The sequence below is a fragment of the Lithobates pipiens genome, unplaced genomic scaffold (assembly GCF_037356315.1).
Source record: "Lithobates pipiens isolate NorthernLeopardFrog02 unplaced genomic scaffold, aLitPip1_a1.2 Scaffold_3, whole genome shotgun sequence".
NCBI lineage: Eukaryota > Metazoa > Chordata > Amphibia > Anura > Ranidae > Lithobates > Lithobates pipiens.
In genome coordinates, this window is record NW_027507790.1 from 230,416,473 (window position 1) to 230,437,884 (window position 21,412).

General features: G+C 43.3%; 1 protein-coding gene across 1 annotated transcript in view; it reads left to right on the forward strand.

Annotated features, from left to right (window-relative positions):
- AGXT2 (alanine--glyoxylate aminotransferase 2) overlaps positions 1–11,485 on the forward strand; it is a 121,136-nt gene extending 109,651 nt beyond the window's left edge. Inside the window, exons 11-14 of the mRNA XM_077462874.1 lie at positions 4,023–4,111; positions 6,654–6,803; positions 11,027–11,125; positions 11,224–11,485. Of these exons, the coding sequence (XP_077319000.1) occupies positions 4,023–4,111; positions 6,654–6,803; positions 11,027–11,125; positions 11,224–11,331 (446 nt within the window). The 3' untranslated portion in view covers positions 11,332–11,485. The remainder of the gene's footprint in view (positions 1–4,022; positions 4,112–6,653; positions 6,804–11,026; positions 11,126–11,223) is intronic.
- The last annotated feature ends 9,927 nt before the right edge of the window (positions 11,486–21,412 follow it).

Genomic DNA, 21,412 nt, shown 5'->3' on the forward strand with positions numbered 1-21,412 from the left:
GGGGGGATTCCCTGATCCATGATGTTTTGTCTATTATATCTCTCTCGTTCAGCCTGTGGGCTGAACAAGTGAAAAATATAGGAAAATGGCTAGCCTTAATCAGTTGACAGCAGTAGTTGTCACCTTCTGAAAAATAGGGGACTCAACTCCGTCCCTAAAAACACCAAAGGACTGCACATAAAATTCAGTATGTGTAATGTTCCAGAAGACTGTTATGCTGTGTACACATGACCGTACTTTTCGACGGACAAGGTCCAACAGACTTTCGGCAGAGGTCTGACGAACTTTCTGAACAAACAGACTTGGCCATTCATTTTGAACGTGATGACGTAAACGGGACTAAATACAGAAGTTCGATAGCCAGTAGCCAATAGCGTCGTATTTGGTCCGTCGGACTAGCACACAAACTAACGGTTTTCCCGATTTTTAGTCCGTCAGATAGATTTTTTATTTCTAGGTCCGTCTGACTTTTGGGGAAAAAAAGTCCGCTGGAACCCACACATGATTGAATTGTTCAACGGATTCCGGCCCACCGGATCAAGTCTGCCTGAAAGTCTGATCGTGTGTATGTGGCATTAGACATAGCTCTCAACTGTCCCTGATTTCGAAGGACTGTCCCTAATTTGGAACAAGGTCCCTCTTTCCTTCTCATTTGTCCCTCATTTTGGTCAGATCTACAGTATAGAGTTGTATATAAAATGCACTTTTTAGCTTTCAAAAAGTGTTTCCCAGTAACCTTTTATCCAGTTTCTAAATTGCTGCTTTTGTAAATTTCAATAGCCAGTATAAAGGAATAGTAGTGGTAAAAGAGCACTTGTGAGGTTAAGCAATCATTTTTTTTGTATAATTCTCCTTTAACCACTTCAGCCCCAGAAGGATTTGCCCCTTTCCTGACCAGGCCATTTTTTGCGATACGGCACCGTGTCTCTTTAACTGACAAATGCACGGTCCTGCGACATTGTACACAAACAATTTTTTTTTTTTTTGCACTATAAACAAAAAAAGAGTACCAATTTTTGAAAAAAAAAAAACACAATATTTTGTACTTTGCTACAATAAAAATCCAAAAAAAAATGAAAAAAAAAAAAATTTTCTTCATTAGTTTAGGCCGATATGTATTGTTCTACATATTTTTGGTAAAAAAAAAATCGCAATAAGCGTATATTGATTGGTTTGCACAAAAGTTATAGCGTATAAAAAATTGAAAGTTTTACCGTATATACTCGAGTATAAGCCGAGATTTTCAGCCTCTTTTTTGAGGCTGAAAGTGCCCCCCTCGGCTTATACTCGAGTCATCGCCGTCTGACTGCTCGATCAGCGTATCGAGCAGACAGACGGCGGACATACTACAATTTGAAAGCCGCGCCTCCTTCTCCGCCTCCGCCTGTGATAGGCGGAACACTGAATTTCCCAGCAGCCTGTGTTCCGCCTATCACGGACATCGTCTCATCCTCGTCCGTAGTACGAGGATGAGACGATATCGGTGATAGGCGGAACACAGGCTGCTGGGAAATTCAGTGTTCCGCCTATCACAGGCGGAGGCGGAGGCGGGGCTTTTGAATTTTAGAATGGCCGCCGAGGCGATCCTGGCAAGGCACGGGACGGAGGCAAGGCAAGGCACGGCACGGCACGGGACGGGACGGAGGCAAGGCACGACACGACACGGGACGGAGGCAAGGAGGCAAGGCACGGCACGGGACGGAGGCAAGGAGGCAAGGCACGGCACGGGACGGAGGCAAGGCACGGGACGGAGGCTCGGGACACAGGTAGGCTGGACACACACACACACACACACACACACACACACACGGATGGAGACACACACACACAGGGATGGATGGAGACACACACACACAGGGATGGATGGATGGAGACACACACACACAGGGATGGATGGATGGATGGACACACACACACACACAGGGATGGATGGATGGATGGACACACACACACACAGGGATGGATGGATGGATGGACACACACACACACAGGGATGGATGGATGGATGGACACACACACACACAGGGATGGACGGACACACAGGGACGGACACACACACAGGGATGGACAGGCATGTCTCACCCTCGGCTTATACACGAGTCAATAAGTTTGCCAGTTTTTTTGGGGGTAAATTGGGGGCCTCGGCTTATATTCGGGTCGGCCTATACTCGAGTATATACGGTATGTCATTTTTTTCTTTTTTTTTTCTAGTTTACACACACAGATCGTGGTTCTTGTTCTGTCAGAAGCGATCGCGGGTGCCCGGTGGACATTGTGCACACTGGGCACGCTCATTGGCTCCGGGGACACGCTGCGGGCACACGCACACTCGCTATAGTGTCTTAGAGAGCCAACGTACAGCAATTTGCGCAGCTGTGCCAACCTGCCACAGTTAAGAAGGCGTGCCAGGGGGTGTGTTCTATGCCTACATACTTTTGCTAATGTGTGTCAATGAACATGTATAGTTCAGAATCAAACAAACCAGGAATAGTCTTCATATATATCTTGAGAGATATTTTGATAAATATTACTGTCCCGTTTGAAGTTATTCAAACCACATTCTCGGTGTCCATTGAGAAGTTGTTCATCATTTTCTCGATCATCCTGTGCCCCTAATAGACACAGGCTTACTTACACATAAGATGGGCCTGGGAAGTTGAACAGGAGTTTCCTAACCTCTCTAGGGTAAGTTGGGTTCCATGCCCCCCCCCCCTCCACCACCCAAAGTGACTCCCCTCTATGCTTGCTATCCTTTAGTTGTAACTCAACATCTTTTCTGTGTATGATGCTTGGGGTAAAAGGGCTGGTATTAGCTCTCAGTCTGCTGGAAGGGTTTGGAGGGCAGGAAGCACTGTTTGGTGGAAGCACCCAAGCGGAGTGCCAAGTGATCCCTTACAAGCACCTTCCACAACAAAGTCTCTCATGATCCATTGCTCTTTCCTCAGTAATCCCTGCAAGAATATGGTCCCCGTGAAAACCTTTACAGATGTATACTGGTTCAAAATACAGTATAGTATGTGCAGCAGTGATGGAGGCCCTCAAACCTATTATTTACAAGTTCTCATTCACTAGCCCTCCCCCTTCTAGTCAGCCATTGGCTATGTGGCTTTGATGTCAGAGGGCCCCTTGTGTAGGGCCATACTTGCCAATAGACCACAGTCTAGGGTTCTGTTGCTGAGCCCAAAATTACTAAGGGACCATTCACACCTGTCTGCTCCAGTGGGTTACTTTAATGCATGTGGAGGCCACCCATTCCTACACTGTCTAGTAGCACCGAGCATTGATCAAAATTGGCTTTATGGGGTTCTTAATCCATATTATGCCAGGAGGGAAACACCTTCTTTGATGGTACATGTTAGGCCTAGTGGTCTTATAGCCCCAGAAATCAGATTTTCATAGTTTGACTGAAAAAGTCCACCTGTGTGCAGAAACCCTGGCCATCTTATAGCCCAACTGAATCAGAAGTATCTTCAATTATGGAATAGATCTACATCTCTGCAGTTGATTGAAACAGTTATATATAAGCCCTTTTTCCACTCTGGACACAGGTTTATCATTCTACAGCTGTCTGTTCTCCTCAAACTTATATTTCAGTCAGCACATTTGCACCACTCTGTCAGTAATGGTCAGTATGTATCTAGCTCAATACGTGTGCCCAAGTGAGCCATCATTTACTATACAGTAGCTGTAGCCACCACATGTACACTGAATGCAATACAGGCTTGAGAAGAACAAGATCTCAGAAGATGAAAATGATCTCTGGAAATGGATTACATCTGAATCTACATATGAATTTTACACATTTGTATTCAGAAGGGACCATAGTGGCTTAAACTGCCACTATACACTCTTCATTGTAGGTAAGACGAAAACATGAACTGTTGGTTAGCCTTGGCTATGGGAAAGTGAAGTGGGAAATTGTACTTCTTGATATATATACCAAATTCTGATGTGTTCACTAATAGAGAGAGTAGGAGTTATTTCAATCATATTGGCCCACTGACCATCTCTTTCTTTTACAGAGATTGCAAGATCTTTTACCCAGGCTGTCTACTTCAACACCTTTGGTGGCAATCCTATGGCATGTTCTGTGGGCTCTGCTGTACTGGACGTAAGCTTGCTGCTCATGTCATTAGATATATTTGTGAGAAATAAAAATTGTTTAATTGTAGTTCAGTGTGGCATGTGCAGTGCAGGATGAGCACATGTTATTTATCATTGATGGATTACCATTATAGCCATGTACTGTCTGCCAGGCCCATTGTCGATCTGGCTGTTGGTGGTGGGGTGATATTGCAGCACCAGATACAGTACATGTATGCAATAGCTGGGGATCATGGAAAAAATATGCAGATGAAGCCATAATAGCTCAGCAGCTTCATTCTACTGTAGGATAGTGATGTGATTACACATATGTTTGCCATAGCAGGGGAGTATGGGGGAAGAATGAAGAGGTATAAACCATTTCGGCTGAGTAGTTTACCGTAATTCCCCCACACGTTCAAGGCTGTGATTGTTTCCAACAACAGTGAATGTCTACATGAAGCCACTAAACTTGTTTCTCTCATTAGAATTGAAGAAGTGGCTTAGACAAACATCTTCAGAATTACAAAATAAGTTGAATATGATTAACTACTACTACATACCATGACCTGGATAAATGAGAACCTTCAAAGACATATGCTGGTACAATATAGAGTATAGTATTTGCAGGACTGGTGGTGTTCCTCAGACCTATTCATTGCAAGTTCTCATTTTCTAGCTCTCCCCCTCTTCTAGTTAGCTGGTGACTATAGGGCTTTGAGGTCAGAGAGCCAGATTTTCCAATAGACCATAGTCTAGGATTTCATAGAAGGAGACGTTGGGGGGGGCACCAAGTCCTGGATTTCTAAGGAATCATTTACAACTGTCTGCATAAGTGTGTTACATCAATGGCAGCCCATTCTTTCACAATGTTATAGCACCAAGCACTCCTCCAAATGGGCAATATTGGGAGGCACCGGATATAAATGTCTCCCTAGTACACAGCTGTGCAGCCTCACACAGACCTCCCACCAGAATGGGTGCCTTCTGGGGAAGGCAACTGTTCCTCTTTCTTCCTCCTCTGTCATTGGACATGTTATAAGAAAGAAGGGGGGAGTTTCACTTCCCATCAGGCACTCATTCTGGCAAGAGGTCTAAAGGTGTGTGTGTGTTGGGGGGTGGGGGGTAGGATATATATATATTTTTAAAAAGCTTCATTGCTTATATACTGTGTACATAATTAAAAGGGAACTTAAGCCAGCTTGGTTAGTGGGCTCTTACTATAATGTTTAAGTATTCATAACATACTTGCACATACCTACAAGTGTGCCTTTCTACAGAGTCTGGTAGGGTTCAGGCTGCTGACTCCACTCTGTCCCCTGCCACCATCATCTGCCCTGCTGCTACTTCCAGGCCCAGCATTGCTCCTCTGCAGAGAGAGAGGCAGCCCTGTGTGAGCACCAAGTTTCTCTAGCTGGGGCTTTTGCGGGACTAGAGGCCTCTCAGGGAGGGCAGTGAGTCGCATGTTCTTCAACACCTGGAAGTTCAAGATATTTTTCCTTGCTGCCAACAGTTAAACAGAGTGGTGGGGGAGCAAAGGAAATATAAAGAAAGGTACTGCTAGACAACCAGGCATTAAAATGAATCTGTTGATGTGCCCTACAATATTGTTTTAAGCCTCTGTAGTTAGTATAAGCAATATTTAGGTGTTTCCTGTATATTTTTAAAGGACACTGACACCTTGCCTATTCAGGATATAGTGACAATGTCTGGGCCCCCCAACCCACTAATACCCAGTGCTTCTGAATATGGGGGACCATGTAAAAATGCCTGGATTTAGCAGCCAGTCTCATGACAGGGAGAGTGACGTTATCCCTTCCATCACCACACTTCTGCTGGCACCAGACACCAGCTGACCCAGGAGATTATGGTGCCAGCTGCGATGGTGGAAGGAGCAGCAGGGGAAGTGCTGGTAAAATGAGTATCAGTAATATAACTCTCTCACATTGCATCACATTCTGTGAATAGAAAAGGAGCAGTTGAAAGACAGCATCTCCACTGCCCAATCGAAGAATGCAATGCATTGTGGGAGAAAAGTAATATGTAAAAATATGAATGGTAGACAGGACAAAAAGGAGAAGGTGAGTACCCCAATTATTCTCAGGAGCTGTGATGGCTGCTAACTGTCAGTGCTGGAATACAGATGCTCGGAGCAATAGCCAACAATTCTGGAGGAGGCACTTAATGGAAGATTTTAATCAACAGCAGCAGTTTTATAATTTGTTTGGGGCTGTACACCCCCCAAAAAAATATATTTTTTTTAAATCTAAGGTTGAGCTTTACAGATGGCCATTTTAAAGCTGTTTTTTTTTTCCGTTCAGCTAGCGTGCTGAATGACAAAAACTGAACTGAATTCCCCACTCACACAGGTGGAAGTTGGAGTCTTCCCCACTGCTGACAATGGGGAGACTCCCCTGCTGTCAGAATACACAGATCAGCACTGAAGCTGCAACCAACAGGGAAGTTGAGCCGAAGTTGATTGGTGGATTGAAGTTTGATCCATCTATGGCCACCATAAGCAATGTTACCGTGTTACATAGAAAATAACCCCTTTGCTTTGCATTATCCAGGCTATTGACGAGGGTGGCCTGCAGAATAATTGTGCTGTGGTTGGAACCCATTTGTTACTGGAGCTGGCAAAACTACGGGAGAAGTTTGAAATTGTTGGAGATGTTCGTGGAAAAGGACTGATGGTCGGAGTGGAGATGGTAAAGGACAAGGTAGAAGCTATATCATCTTGTATGATCCTATGTTTTATGTGTAAGATAACATTTTAAGTAGTTGATTAAAGAATATGCTGCAATCATCACTCCCTTTTTGCCACACCATAGAATACACATTTATTTACTTGGTTATGAAAGGCTGAATTAAAAATTGTAACTTGTGATTTTCTCTGAAAAGGAGCAGAAAGAAAGAGGGAATGTATAGGAACATACATGGAAAAGTACTGCCCTTTAACCAAAGAAAATGGGGGCTTAGCTATAGTGAAATCTAAGAGAAGCAAACACAAAATGAACAGCACACCGATATTATTATACTACACCTGCTTACATACTGTGTGACATTACCAAGACCCAGGTCTCATGCTGTAGTAAATTAAATAAAGTTTATCTAATAAGAATTATCACAGCAGTAATAGTTCCTATTAAGCTGTAAAATAAGTGGATTAATTACTAGTATAAATTAGAGGCTGTATAGCTATGGTGGAGAGAGTGTCAGGGATGTGCTGGTCATAGAGCAGCTGATGCGCAAAGGCAGACACAAATGCGTATGTGCAGGCACGATCCAACAATAGGGATGAGCCGAACACCCACCAGTTCGGTTCGCAGCAGAACATGCAAACAGGCAAAAAAATTGTTGTAACACCGTTAAAGTCTACGGGACACGAACATGAATAATCAAAAGAAAGAGAAGAGGATCCCCTAGGTGGTGGACTTTTAAGGCACGAATTTGTCTAAATAGGTTTAAATGACATATATTAGTAATGGTAAAGTATTTATTTAGAATAACAGAAAAAAAATATATATATATATATATATATATATATATATATATATACACACACCTACCTAACATGAAATGTTAGAACATCTATTAAAACTAGAATATCATTAAACATATAAATATAGAATGCAATTATTAGGTTTCTCACACCCGATGCGTTTTGGAGTTTATAGTTTCCTCGTTCAAGGGTGAGAACAGGGAGAAACCCTATTTACTGTAGATGTTCAAGAGATGATGTATGTTGAACACTTCAATAGTTAGAACGTTAACAACATGTGTATGGATACAGGTATCTCTCAGATCTTCACCCTAGGGGTCCTCAGTAGCATGAACGTGCACAGATGATTAATGGTTTGCAGCTGAGGATGCTCTCCATTTCATGGCTGGATGATGAGACAAGCGGCCGTAATAAGATCAATGCTGATTCAGAGTTGCGGCTACACATTGCTCTATTCGTTCGGTGCAGGTAGTAGATCAATAATAACAGGGCTTTTTCTCTTTCCTGACCCCAGTGTGCCCCCAGGTTCTCCCCATCTGTCAGTCTGCTAACAACCCTCCCCTGGGTGGAGGAGGGGGGTCTGTTTTTTGGGTCTATGACAGGGCTTCCATTTTGATGACAGCTGCAAACCATTAATCACCTGTGCACGTTCATGCTACCGGGGAACCCTTGGGTGAAGATCTGAGAGATACCTGTACCCATACACATGCTTTTCAAGTTCTAACTATTGAAGTGTTCAACATACATTTCTTGAACATCTGAATAGGGTTTCTCCCTGTTCTCACCCTTGAAGAAGGAGGAAACTATAAACTCAGAAATGCGTCGGGTGAGAAACCTAATAATTGCATTGTATATTTATATGTATAATGATATACTAGTTCTAATAGATGTTCCAACATTTCATGTTTTTATATATATACTATTTTCTTCTAAATAAATACTTTAACATTACTCATATATGTCGTATAAACCTTTTTAGACTAATTTGTGCCTTCGAATTCCACCACATAGGGGATCCTCTTCTCTTTCTTCTAATATTGGATGTGGCATAACCCCCCTTTTTGCACAACAGTACTGGCCTAAAAAACATTTCTTCATGAATAATCAAAAATGCTAATTTTAAAGGCTAACATGCAAGTTATTGTCATAAAACGTGTTTGGGGACCTGGGTCTTGCCCCAGGGGGGCATGTATCAATGCAAAAAAAAAGTTTTAAAAACAGCCGTTTTTCTGGGTCCAGTGATTTTAATAATGATTAAAGTGAAACAATAAAAGTGAAATATTCCTTTAAATTTCATACCTGGGGGGTGTCTATAGTATGCCTGTAAAGTGGCGCATGTTTCCTGTGTTTAGAACAGTCCGAGAGCAGAATGAAATTTCGAAAGGAAAAAAAGTAATTTAAAAGTACTCGCGGCTATAATGAATTGTCGGTCCCGGCAATACACATAAAAGTCATTGAAAAAACGGCATGGGATTTCCCCACAGTAAATTACCAGAACCTTCGGGTCTGGTATGAATATTAAGGGGAACCCCCGAATTAAAATTAAAAAAAAATTACGTGGGGGTCCCATCCATACCAGACCTGAAGGGTCTGGTATGGACTTTAAGGGGAACCCCGCACCACAATTTTTTTAAAAATGGCGTGGTGGTCCCTCCAAAAATCCATACCAGACCCTTATCCGAGCATGCAACCTGGCAGGCCGGAAAAGGGGGGGACGAGAGAGCGCCCCCCCTGACCCTTACCAGGCCACATAACCTCAACATGGGGAAGGTGCTTTGGGGAGCCCCCCAAAACACCTTGTCCCCATGTTAATGGGGACAAGGGCCTCATCCCACAACCCTTGCCCGGTGGTTGTGGGGGGTCTGCGGGCAGGGGGCTTATTGGAATCTGGAAGCCCCCTTTAACAAGGGGACCCCCAGACCACGGCTTCCCCCTGTGTGAAATGGTAACGGGTACAAATGTACCCCTACCATTTCACAAAAAAGTGTGAAAAGGGTAAAAAAAAAAAAAAAAGACTCTGGAAAGATTCTCAGGAGAAAATTCAGAGCCTTCCGTAACGCATGTCAGTTGTACTTCACCCTGCACCCTCGAACTTTCTCCCTGGAATCCACCAAAGTGGGATTCCTTATCTCACTACTTCAAGGCGAGCCACAGTCTTGGGCACACCAGATGCTGGAATAAAATATCGTACAGCTACAAACCATGCCTACCTTCATTGAGGCAATGGCCCAGTTGTATGACAACACACAACGGACCACAGCAGAAGCTGCCCTCCATGCACTCCAGCATGTCATGGACTTCAGACGCTGCAGTGCAGATACACAGTGGAATGATGCAGCATGGCGACACCAGTTTCTCCTATGCCTGTCAGAAGGCCTAATGGATGAATTGGCGCGAGTCAGAGTACCAAACACCCTGGAGACCTTAATCACATCAAATCAAATTGACCAATGGCTCCGTGAGCAACAGTCAAAAAGGTCTTCCCAGCAGCCTTGTCTGGTCAAGGCCAAAAGTTTGTAGACGCCTGACCATCCCGTTCCAAAATCATGGGCATTACTACTATAACAGCCTCCACTCTTATGGGAAGGTTTTTCACAAGAGTGTGTTATGCCCCGTACACACGAGCGGACTTTTCGACATCCAAACTCCGACGGACTGAGTCCGGCGGACTATCCGATCGTGTGTGGGCTGCAACGGACTTTAGAAATGAAGCATGCTTTAAATTTTCCCGACGGAACTCCGCCGGACCCGGTCCCCTTTGAAAAATCCGCTCGTGTGTGTGCTACTCCGACGGACTAAAACCGACGCTAGGGCAGCTATTGGCTACTGTCTAGGAACTTCCTACGTCGAATCCAGTCGTACGTCATCACGTTCGACTCCGTCGGAGTTTGGTGTGATGGTGTGTGGTCAAGTCCGTTCGGTCGAAAAGTCCGCCAGAACTCCGTCGGAACTCCGGCGGAACTCCTTTGGAGGTCTGTCAGACTTAATCCCTCTCGTGTGTACGGGGCATTAGTGGGAATGTGTGCCTTTTCAGCCATAAAGGGATTTGTGAGGTCAAGTACTGATGTTGAACAAGAAGACCTGGTTTACAATTGACATTCCAATTCATTCCAAGGGTGACCACCACTGTTGAGCTCAGGGCTCTGTGCATGCCACTTTAGTTCTTCCACATCAAACACTCTACATCATATCTACATGGAACAGGCTTTTTTGCACAAGGGACAGTTTACAATATCCTAAATGACACAATACAGTTTACAATATCCTAAAATAAAACTAAAGTACAGTTATATATACTATACTAAGGTCTAGTTCTGATGAGTGATCTGTGGATTTCTTATAGGTTTGTTAGGCATGTGTTCACAAACGTTCCCTTAGTTTAGTCTACAAAATCCCCAAATTTCTATCAATGCCTTGGTAATCTGGGTTTCTTGTATTTAGAAAACGCTCCAGCCACTGCCAGCAGAAGAAATGAACCTCATCTGGGAAGAATGCAAAGACAACGGGGTCCTGCTTGGCAAAGGAGGACTATACAGTAATGTAGGAGGATAACCTTTAATTAAGGCTTTACAAGCCAGAGATTCTGCTATATTGTCCTATGATAACCACACTTAATTTGCATTATCTTCCCTCTGCAGGTATTTCGGGTGAAACCTCCAATGTGCATCACAAAGGAAGATGCTGATTTTGCTGTAGCCGTCCTTGAGAGAGCACTAATTAAACACAAGGAGACAATATCAAGATGATCTATAATATATAATAACTGTAATAAATAAATAATTAGAAAGTATCTCATTCAGGTTAATCCAGGTCTCATTCAATACATCTAAAGTCAGCAATATAAGATTCAAACCAGCACTGAAAAATACCAATTATACAATAAAGCTTTTAATATAATTATGTGGTGTTTGGCAATTCAATACTATTTAAATACTATAGTTATTGTTTTACTTTGTGTGATATGCCCTTTTTACATTTAGAAAGTATGACCCTATCATTAAAAGTTTAGTCTCCTTGAATGGTGTCAGCCATGATTCCCAATTCTGTTCCTGCCCACCTTTGTGTGGTCCAGTTATTCACTATGAAAAAAAAAAACATCCATCAGGGTGAGTGTGAAAACCTCATAATAGCCACAGTAGGTCTGTAGTCCTAGAAACTCAGAGAGCTCTCCAATAAAGTCCCCAAAACACTGGTAATTAACCCACTCCTGTACACAATGACCCAGATTGAGGTTACATTGCACTGCAGTTTGATAGTGACACTGTGTTTCTGTTTAATACTGAAATTATCAGACACAATTACAGTAAACAATAAAAATTACTGAAAATAAAAGAAATATGTTTTCCATTTTTGTCAGTCTAAAATTGTCTAGGTATAGAAGTTCCTCTTTAGCCAACACCTAAGACATTACTATATCTGACCTGGGCTTCTTTGACATTCAAACAAAAATTCTCAGTACATTCAATGACTTGACTTCCAAACATCATTTAAAACAATACAAAAACAGGTGGATACCCGCGCTACTAAGCAGTCCTAATGATCTAAGCAGCCACCACAATTTGTTGATAAGCAAATAAAAACGTATAAAAAAGTCCAAATGCGGCACTGAAATTTAGCAAACAGTCTTTCAAAGGGAGGGAGAGATGAAATCCCTTCACCAGTTTCAGTGTATAAAGAAAGTCACACCACACCAGTGTTAAATCTCCTTACCAGAGGGAAATGTAAAGCAAGCATGTATGGCCACTCTGCAATGGTTCCAGCTTCTCTCTCTTCTCACTGGCCTGATGATATGGTATGACTCAATCACAAACACCAACTTGCATCAATCACTGCTCTCATGAATCTAGATAGCCAGGACCTCCAGCAGCCAGGTAAATCCTACAGGCGTTTTCCTCCCAAGCATATAGATTACATTACAAATAAAGCAGGATACAGTGAAGCCTGTACAGTGTATAAAGCAGATTTATTTCTAATAACTTACATCAAGGTACAGGAAAACGAACATCAGAACTTAAAATCAGCTGCGGCTCTCAGCGGACTTGTGTCTCTGCCCATCTAGTTTGATTTCATTTGAAACAACTTCAACATTATGTTTGCTTTTAACATTCAATTTTGCAATGAATGGAAGTTCCCAAACCAAAACCATATACGCTGTTAGAAATTCATTTGTTAAAAAAAAAAGAAATCCATCCTGCTCCTTCAAATTTTCTTACCATTGCAGTCAAAAACAAACATTGATGTGACCCGACTAATGATTAGAATATTAAATCAATGTTCATAAAATGAAACATTTTCAAACAAAATTTTACTGCTGTATGGCCATCTTAAATTCAGGCAAAATGTAATAGAGTGGGGAAGAATTAGAACCTGTGCTGGGTTTTTATTGCTCTGGCTGGAGCTTCCTAAGCTTTATACACACGATGAGAAAAGCAGAAAAATTCAGCACAGTTTTCGTCCAAAAATACAATACAAAAACATTACAGCACTTCTGAATTTTTTGCCTGTCGTAGGAGAATTTACGTACTTTAGTAACCTATTCATATTTGATATGGAGACACCTTCCTACTGTCCAGATGACAAGTTTTAGCAGACAGCAACTCTAACTGGGACATAGACAGGCATTGAAAGAAATTAAAAGCTATTTAATGCAGTTAAAGTGTGTACTCCTCTGAAGTGAAAGGATGTTACCACCTTCCACATTACTGTGGCTAAACAAAGTAGAGAAAATTAGGAAGGCCTCTCATATGAGGGTAAGCCCCTGTTAGGTATGTCTTCTTGAGGTCAGGTTCATCACCAGACAGTTGAAGGCCCAGATGAGGCTCTTTTCCACTTGTGGGAACCTTGTAAACCTTGTGGACAGCCTTCCCATAAGAATTGAAGTTGTTATAGCTGCAAAGGGTGGGCCAACTCAATATTGAACCCTAAGGACTAAGACTGGGATGCCATTAAAGTTCATGTACATGTAAAGGCAGGCATCCCAATACTTTTGAGAATATAGTGTATGTTCTAACACTGAGGACAGAGTCAGAGAAGTCAAGCTACTAGTTACAGATTATGTACAGAGTATCCCAAGACCAGGTCTATACAGATAACAGGTTGTAGCTCTACCCCCGTAGGAGCCACTGTAGTTGACACAGGTTCTTCCCAAGAAAGCAAAGGGGTTCTGGGACTATTAATGAGGTGCATGATAACATGCACCTTTATCCCTAAATCAGAAAAAAAGGGTTTTTTGGAACTTTGAGTGAGGTACAAGACACGGGGTAGGAGAAATTGTTTAATTGGCATATAAACAAAGCATACCTCATAAACCGGTGATACATGGTTGAACATGAGTATTTTTGTCTATATACTAGGCGAGCATCGGAAATCGCATAGCATCCCATGGAAGTAACTAGTAAAAAAAGCCAAATGCTTATTGAGTAATGGATACAAATTGGTTATAGGATACAAATAAAGAAAAACAAACAGTTCCCCTTCCTCCAAGGGAAGAACAAAAGTTTCTGGCCTCCAGGCTATTTACTTGCCTCCCACCCGCCATCTGGAAAAATCTGCCCCGGGGGTCTGGCTGGGGTAGGGCAAACGTCCGGCGTGAGGATTTGCATTACCCACACTGAGCTCTGCAAAGTTCCTCAACAGAACCAGGGGTAAGTAATTTCTTCCTTTTGTAAACAAATCCTGAGACCTTTATCGTGAATATGTGGATAGTTGGATAGTTAAATAATTGTATAGTGGGATTTAAAGGGTAGATCCAGCTTTATCAGAACTCCCAGACACACCCTACACCCTCTGATATGTTATACAGTAAAATCTTAATTAAAACCACACAAGGGTATTTGCCGAAAGGGATGATTACACTGTCTAGACTAGAGTGCCCTGAGATGGCACAGTATTTTCTTGCTCTGCAGGGTTCTCTGAAATCTGATACATGTCTGACCACAGAGAAAAATAAATTCCCAGCACATGCAAGTAGCAAAAAGAAAAGGCCAAAAACGCGTCTATACAGAGACAAATGGGAATGCCAGAGGAGAACACTGTGTCAGCCAGGCCAAGCCAAGCAGCCGTACTCTTTCATGAGCAAAGATCACTAAAGCCTAGAGGCCCAGACCAAATTTAGCTGCAAGGCTATGACTAATTTGCCTACATAATATAATTTTTATTTTTTTTAAATAAATGAGAGTTATTTAGTATACCGTTTTACTAACTACCTGGCAAATGGGTAAACATTTAAATAACTATAGATTTCTCAACTTTTTTTTTTTTTATTGTAATTGTATGTGATAATTACCATATTGAAAAGGGTACAGTAAGCCTTCATCAAGCTGAAATGGAAATGGCCTCTGTAGGCTGAAGAGGTCTGAAATGGCATCAAGCTAGCATCTGCCCGGGTGATTGCATGATCAGGAATCAAGCTGGGTGGATGGCAATCATTAGTAAGTCCCTCATCGGTGAGCATTGTTATCTATAAAATTAACAATATATAACAATGTTCATTTAACAATGGGACCCATGGTTAACCTACAGATTAGAGATGGGCTCAGGCTTGTTCGGTATCCTAGTCCTAACCCACCTGCCCGATCCCGCCAGGAAGCCAACACTGCACACTGCTAATCACAGGCATTGAGGCATTTCCCGATCTGTGCAGGTGCGGACCGGGAAATGCCTCACTGCCTGTGATTAGCAGTGTGCAGTGTCGGCTTCCTGGTGGGAGCAAGCAGGTGGGTTGGGACTGAGATCCCAAACATACCTGAGCCCAACTCTATTATGATTGAAGCTGTTCAGCAATAAAATTCTGCTTCCTGCAAGTGTCTGGTATGTGGTTCCATTTCAAAATTTGCTCTGCAGATGATGCGGTGTGAAATTCAGAATGTTGTACTAAAGGTACATTTACCCTTTAAAGAGGAATGGACATTGCTATTCCTGCAATGGAAACATGGTTGTAACACACATGATGGAACGCTACCCGTGTAGGAGCTGCTGATTAGGATGGGTCCTCTGTTCTTTCCCTCAACCATTTCCAAAAATTTCAGCCCCTCTAAAACATCAGGCAGAGTGTAAAAACATACAGCAGCACAGGAAATCACTGAAGGCAATACTTAGTATCTAGTAGTAGTGTTATATCAAGGAAAACAGGCACCAAATCAGATAGTAAAGGCAAACTTGATATATTGTCACCCAATATGGTTGGTAACTAGGCAAGCATAACATGGATTAACAATGGTAATAAAACTATTTAGCTTTAATGATTAATAGCGATGGGCTCGGGCGTGTTCGGATCAAACCCACCAGGAAGCCATCACTGCACATCGCCAATCATAGGCAGTGCAGCATTTCCTGACTGGCAGCTGCACACATACACGCTGACTATGATTGGCGGTGTGCAGTGCCAGCCTCCTGGCAGGTTTGATCCGAACACGCCCAAGCCCATCACTAGTGATTAACAGTAAGGAATAGACAAACCATTTAGCAGCCACATCAGCATAAACCGTAGCAAGGTTCTTCCTTTCTTCTTCTTCTTCCTTCCTATTGATTTGTGCTTGATCTAGATACGAGGGATAATAAACACACTATTCATCATCAATTTAAATACTGAACAATGCAACACATTTAGTATTGATGGATAACATGAGCTATCAGAAAAAATCAATTCCAAATGATAATTTAAGTGAGCTTTTTACAATTGGCCATTAGACACACCTAGATACACTATTGTTAAAAGTATTGGGATGCCTGCCTTTACATGCACATGAACTTTAATGGCATCCCTGTCTTAGTCCATAGGGTTCAATATTAAGTTTGCCCACCCTTTGCAGCTATAACAGCTTCAGCTCCTCTGGGAAGGCTGTCCACAAGGTTTAGGAGTGTGTCTATGGGAATGTTTGACCATTCTTCCAGAAGTCCATTTGGGAGGTCAGGCACTGATGTTGGTCGAGAAGGCCTGACTTGTACTCTCTGCTCTAGTAGATCTCACAGGTGCCGTGACCTGTAGTTCTTCACTAGTGGGGGGGGGGGGGGGTGGACATGGGGTGACACATTCTGAGCTCTGAGGAGTTCATGCTGGGACATGTAGTCCTTCACTTTTGGGGTGTCACATCCCCAAAAGTAAAGGATTACAAGTCCCAGCATGAACCCCCGGCTGAAATCTAAGTATGTGACCTCCTTCTCTGCTGCCAGCTCATGATTAGATGACACACATGATCCACGTTACACATATGTTCTAATTCATTCACTGCTCCTGACCTCAGTTCAGGCAGGTTGACTCTGGAGAGGTGCTTCTGGCACAGCCAGTCAGTGACAGTTCCCTTAAGATGGAGGGAGGAGGTGGGTGGAGTCAAATAGTAATAGGTGTGGAGGAGAAGGAAGATCCTACTCCGCTCTGAGTTCTGGAGCCTTGGCCTCGCTTTCCTCCTCAGGACTATGATGTCACTGGTTGCTAGACACTAGGCGATCCTAGCAACCAATGCAGACAATAGAGGCCAGCAGTGGAACAAACGGGTCTCGGCCAGCCGGGTCACTCTGTAAGTAAAGCTATGCCACACAGTGAGAGACACAGCTCCACATTTCCCTGCACAGAGAGAGACACCGCTCCACATTTCCCTGCACAGAAAGAAACACCGCTCCACATTTCCCTGCACAGAAAGAAACACCGCCCCACATTTCCCTGCACAGACACAGAGACACCGCCCCACATTTCCTGCACACAGAGAGAGATCGCCCCACATTTCCCTGCACAGAGAGAGAGATACCCATCCACATTTCCCTGCACAGAGAGGGACGCCGCTCCACATTTACCTGCACAGAGTGAAACACTGCTCCACTTTTCCCTGTACAGAGAGAGAGAGACACTGCTTCACAATTTCCCTGCACAGAGAGACACCGCTCCACATTTGTCAGGGCTGGGCTCAGCCTCTCCTTCTCAAAGCTCAGCTGTCGGGTAATTGCCAGCTCCTATCTCTCCACAGCGACTCACCCGTTGATGATATCCTGCTCGTCAGTACTGCCTACTTAAGCCGTCCAGTCCAGATGATCTCTGCCTTCTCCTTGGTCACATGTCTAGAGACGCTCTCCTGTGTTCCTGTTAAAGTGGAGGTCCGGCTGTTTTTTGTTTTTTAAAGTCAGAAACTACAAACACTGTAGCTGCTGACTTTTAATAAGGGCACTTACCTGTTCAGCGAGCCTGTGATGTTGCCCCTCCCCCCCGAGGCCGATCCGTCCACCGGATCAGGTGCTTCCAACCTAACGATGATAAACTGGTAGTGAAGCCTTGCAGCTTCACTGCCCATTTCCTGTCACGCAGCGCTTTGTGAATGGACGCCTGTCTACTGGGACACACACATTCCAGAAGACATCGTGACCCATCTCCCAGGAGACAAAGCGAGAGAGGACAAGAACTGCGGAGTAGGAAGTGGCAGATCAGGATGATCTGCCTAGCAACAGCCATTTATGGTAAGTAAAAAAAAAGTAAATTTTTTCAAATGTTTTTTTTATTTATTTTAATGAGCGTGTTTATGTATTTTTTTTTTTTTTTTTTTTTTTTAGGTTGGACCTCCGCTTTAAAGACTTGCTTGGCTGACATTCATTCTGGCTCCAGACTCTGTTCTACTACGCTCATCTCTGGCTCCCTGACGTTTTAGCTTGTTCCGGCTCCTGAACTCTGGCTATGTTTTGACAAAAGTTTATTCTGTTTACCCCTTTTTTATTATTATTAAACAAGTGTGATTTAACTGTACTTCTGTCTGTCCGATTCATGGTTTCTGACAGTAGACGAAGGCCATGAATTCAGAAGATGCAGTCAATCCACTTGTTGGTAATATTATTTCCAGATTGGATCAGCAGGATCACCACATGGATCAGTTTGCCATGGCGTTACAAATGCACCTGAGTCGCATGGCTCACCTGGAATCTCCCACTGTGGCTGCTCTAGTCTCTGTGTAGGCAATCCATTTTGATTGGCTTCGTGCTGAGGTTCTTTCCTGGTCACCACAATGCAGTAAGACATGCACCTCTTCACTCAACTCCCTCCCAGAGGAGTAACACAATTTTAGTGATGTCTTTGACAAAAATCAAGCCGGTAGCTTGCCTCCACACTGGTCATATGGTTGCGCAATTGACCTTCAACATGGTACTATACCCCCTTGTGGCCGGGTTTACTCTTTGTTGGTCTTGGAGAATAAGGCCATGGAGGAGTTTGTTGCAGACGCACGTTCTTGAGGTTTCATTTGTAAATCCTCGTGGAAAACTGCGTTTAATACCAGAACAGGCCATTATGAGTACCTCGTAATGTCTTTTGGCCTTTGTAACACCCTGGCAGTTTTCCAGGAATTAATGATGTCCTCCAGGATTTGTTGCAGTTATGTGTGGTGGTTTATCTTGACGATATCCTCGACGCTGAGGCTAGTTGTGCAACACTGACGTCATATCCTGCCTACAAACCGTGCTGATACTGAGGCTTGAACCGCTCGCTGGTTCCCTGCACACAGAATGGCCATCACAGGCCATTACTGGAACTCTGGATAGACTCAGTGCAGGTCTAAGGCACACATACCTGCGAGTGTAAACTTTTTAAAGGATCTTATTTAAAATAAATTTGGAATTTGGCACACTGATGACAGTTTTGTATTCTATGAGCATTTAAGAGTCACATTGGAGAAATCTAAGAGAATTACTCTGTAGCTGGTGGAAATGTAGCTGATCAGTTGTTAAAGGCATATACACAGGCTTTTTTGTCACCGATTTCTGGTAGGAGCATAAATTGGATGGTGGTGGTAAATCACGAATCATGTTGTTTTCTGGATGCACAATTGATTCAGCACGGTGGATAAATATATGAAGAACACAATTGTTGGGACTTTTATACTATATTATGTTTTTGATTTTTTGGATACAAATGGATAAGAGTATTGCATCAGATAGCAATTGATGGTACACACATATTGTATTGGTGGCACAATTTTGATTTATATTGGTGGAAACTGTTTAACACTTTTTATTTTTTTTAAACAATATAAGCGCGAGTGCAACTACCTAAAGGGGCCTGGTCTGACCATGTGATGGAGTCAATCTCTGTCTTAGAAATATGTTGTAGCGGGAGCTTGTCGACAAGGAACAGATCAAGTCTCGTGTCTCTGTGGTTTGGAATATAGTCCTTTTCACTGCCATGTAGTCATCTCTAAGAGTGATAGAGGTTTGTGTTAGTGATAAATGTGGACAGTGAAGGTGTTCTTTTGCAAGCCCAGTCAGAAGAGTCTATTATGGTATTTGGGGTATCATTAAAGTCGCCGCAGATTATAAGGTGACCTTGGGCTTTTTGTTTTGTTTTTGGTCAGAATTTCCCCCCCCCCCCCCAAAAAAAAAAGAGCGTTGGTGAGTGTTAGGTGTGTAGAGGTTAATAGTGTTAATCTGGGTGTTGTCTATATTGGCTTGTAGTATAATGAAACGGCCAGCTGGGTCAGAGTAGGAGTCATGAATTTGAAACTGTTTGGAATGTTTTATAGCTATCATGACTCCTTTGGATTTAATGTCAGCATTTGCGAAAAAGTATTGTGTTAAATCCTTGTGTTTGAAAGTGGGAGGGTTGGATTGATTAAAGTGTGTCTCTTGGAGGGAGAGGATGTCAGTGTGGAGACAGGCAGCTTCTTTCCAGAGGACAGACTTTTTATAGGGGGTATTGAGGCCCTTGCACTAATGGAGGTTATTTTGGCCATTGGGCGGTATGGATAGTCTTGGAAATGTCTGGAATGGAGCTAAAACACGATGCATACAAGGTTAGTAAGTAAACATTTTACATTTTAGCAAGTTACATTTCGGTACCTTATCTAGATTGAGTAAAAAAATTCAGAAAGTAACAGGACACATAAAACTGAACAATTGTTCATTAACTGTAATGGCATAGGGACAATGTGAAGTCTCCTTAGGGGGGTGTAGATTATCACCCAAGTCAGGGAAGTACAAGACACTTTCCTCTCATCTAGAAAATGGTTAACAGAGTAAGAGTCAGGTCACCTTGAGGCGAGGTGACAGATGCACACCGTAGGGATCAGGAGTGCACCGCAAGATTGTGGGCCCTACGGCTGACTGCTGCGGATGGGAGAAAGGTCCCACCAGGGTTAGAGCATAAGATTCCCTGGGGCGCGGAGTCCAAGAGCCAGCAGGTGTTCACCAGAGCCTCGAGTGGTGAGGATGGACTTGGCTGCAACTGGCTCCAGGTCATGACCCCCAGGGTCCCCCAGCTCACACCCACAGTAGGCAACAGGAGGATAGGGATGGTGAGGGACAAAGCCAAGGTCGGGGCCACAAGCAGACAGGAATAGTCAAGGACACACCAAAAGGTCAGGATCACAGGCAAACAGGGATAGTCAAAGACACGCCAAAGTCGGTAACGGAACAACAGAAGAGCACACGGCAGGTAACAGGAAGCTAAACACACAAAGGAATACACAATGATTGATCAGTACTGTTGGCTTGCAGTGCACAGGTTAATATAAGGTTCCCTGATAGGGCCTAGGGTGGAGCCATGCTTAGAGGAGAGGTTATAAAAACAAGCAGGTGGAAGTGGCTGGCCTTAGTCTGAACACATGAGGGGGAGGTAAGCAAACAGGAAGATCACTGCATAACCATGACAGTACCCTCCCTCTTATGAGGCCTCCCCCTCCACCGCCTGGGTCCAGGCTTAAAGGGAAACGCCAGATGGAACCTCCTCAACAGACGAGGAGCAAAGACCTCAGATGCAGTGATCCAAGACCTCTCCTCAGGGCCCAACCCTTTCCAAAGTACGAGGTACTGAAGAATGCTTTTACGGAGCCGGGAATCCAAAACTTTACTAACTTCGTA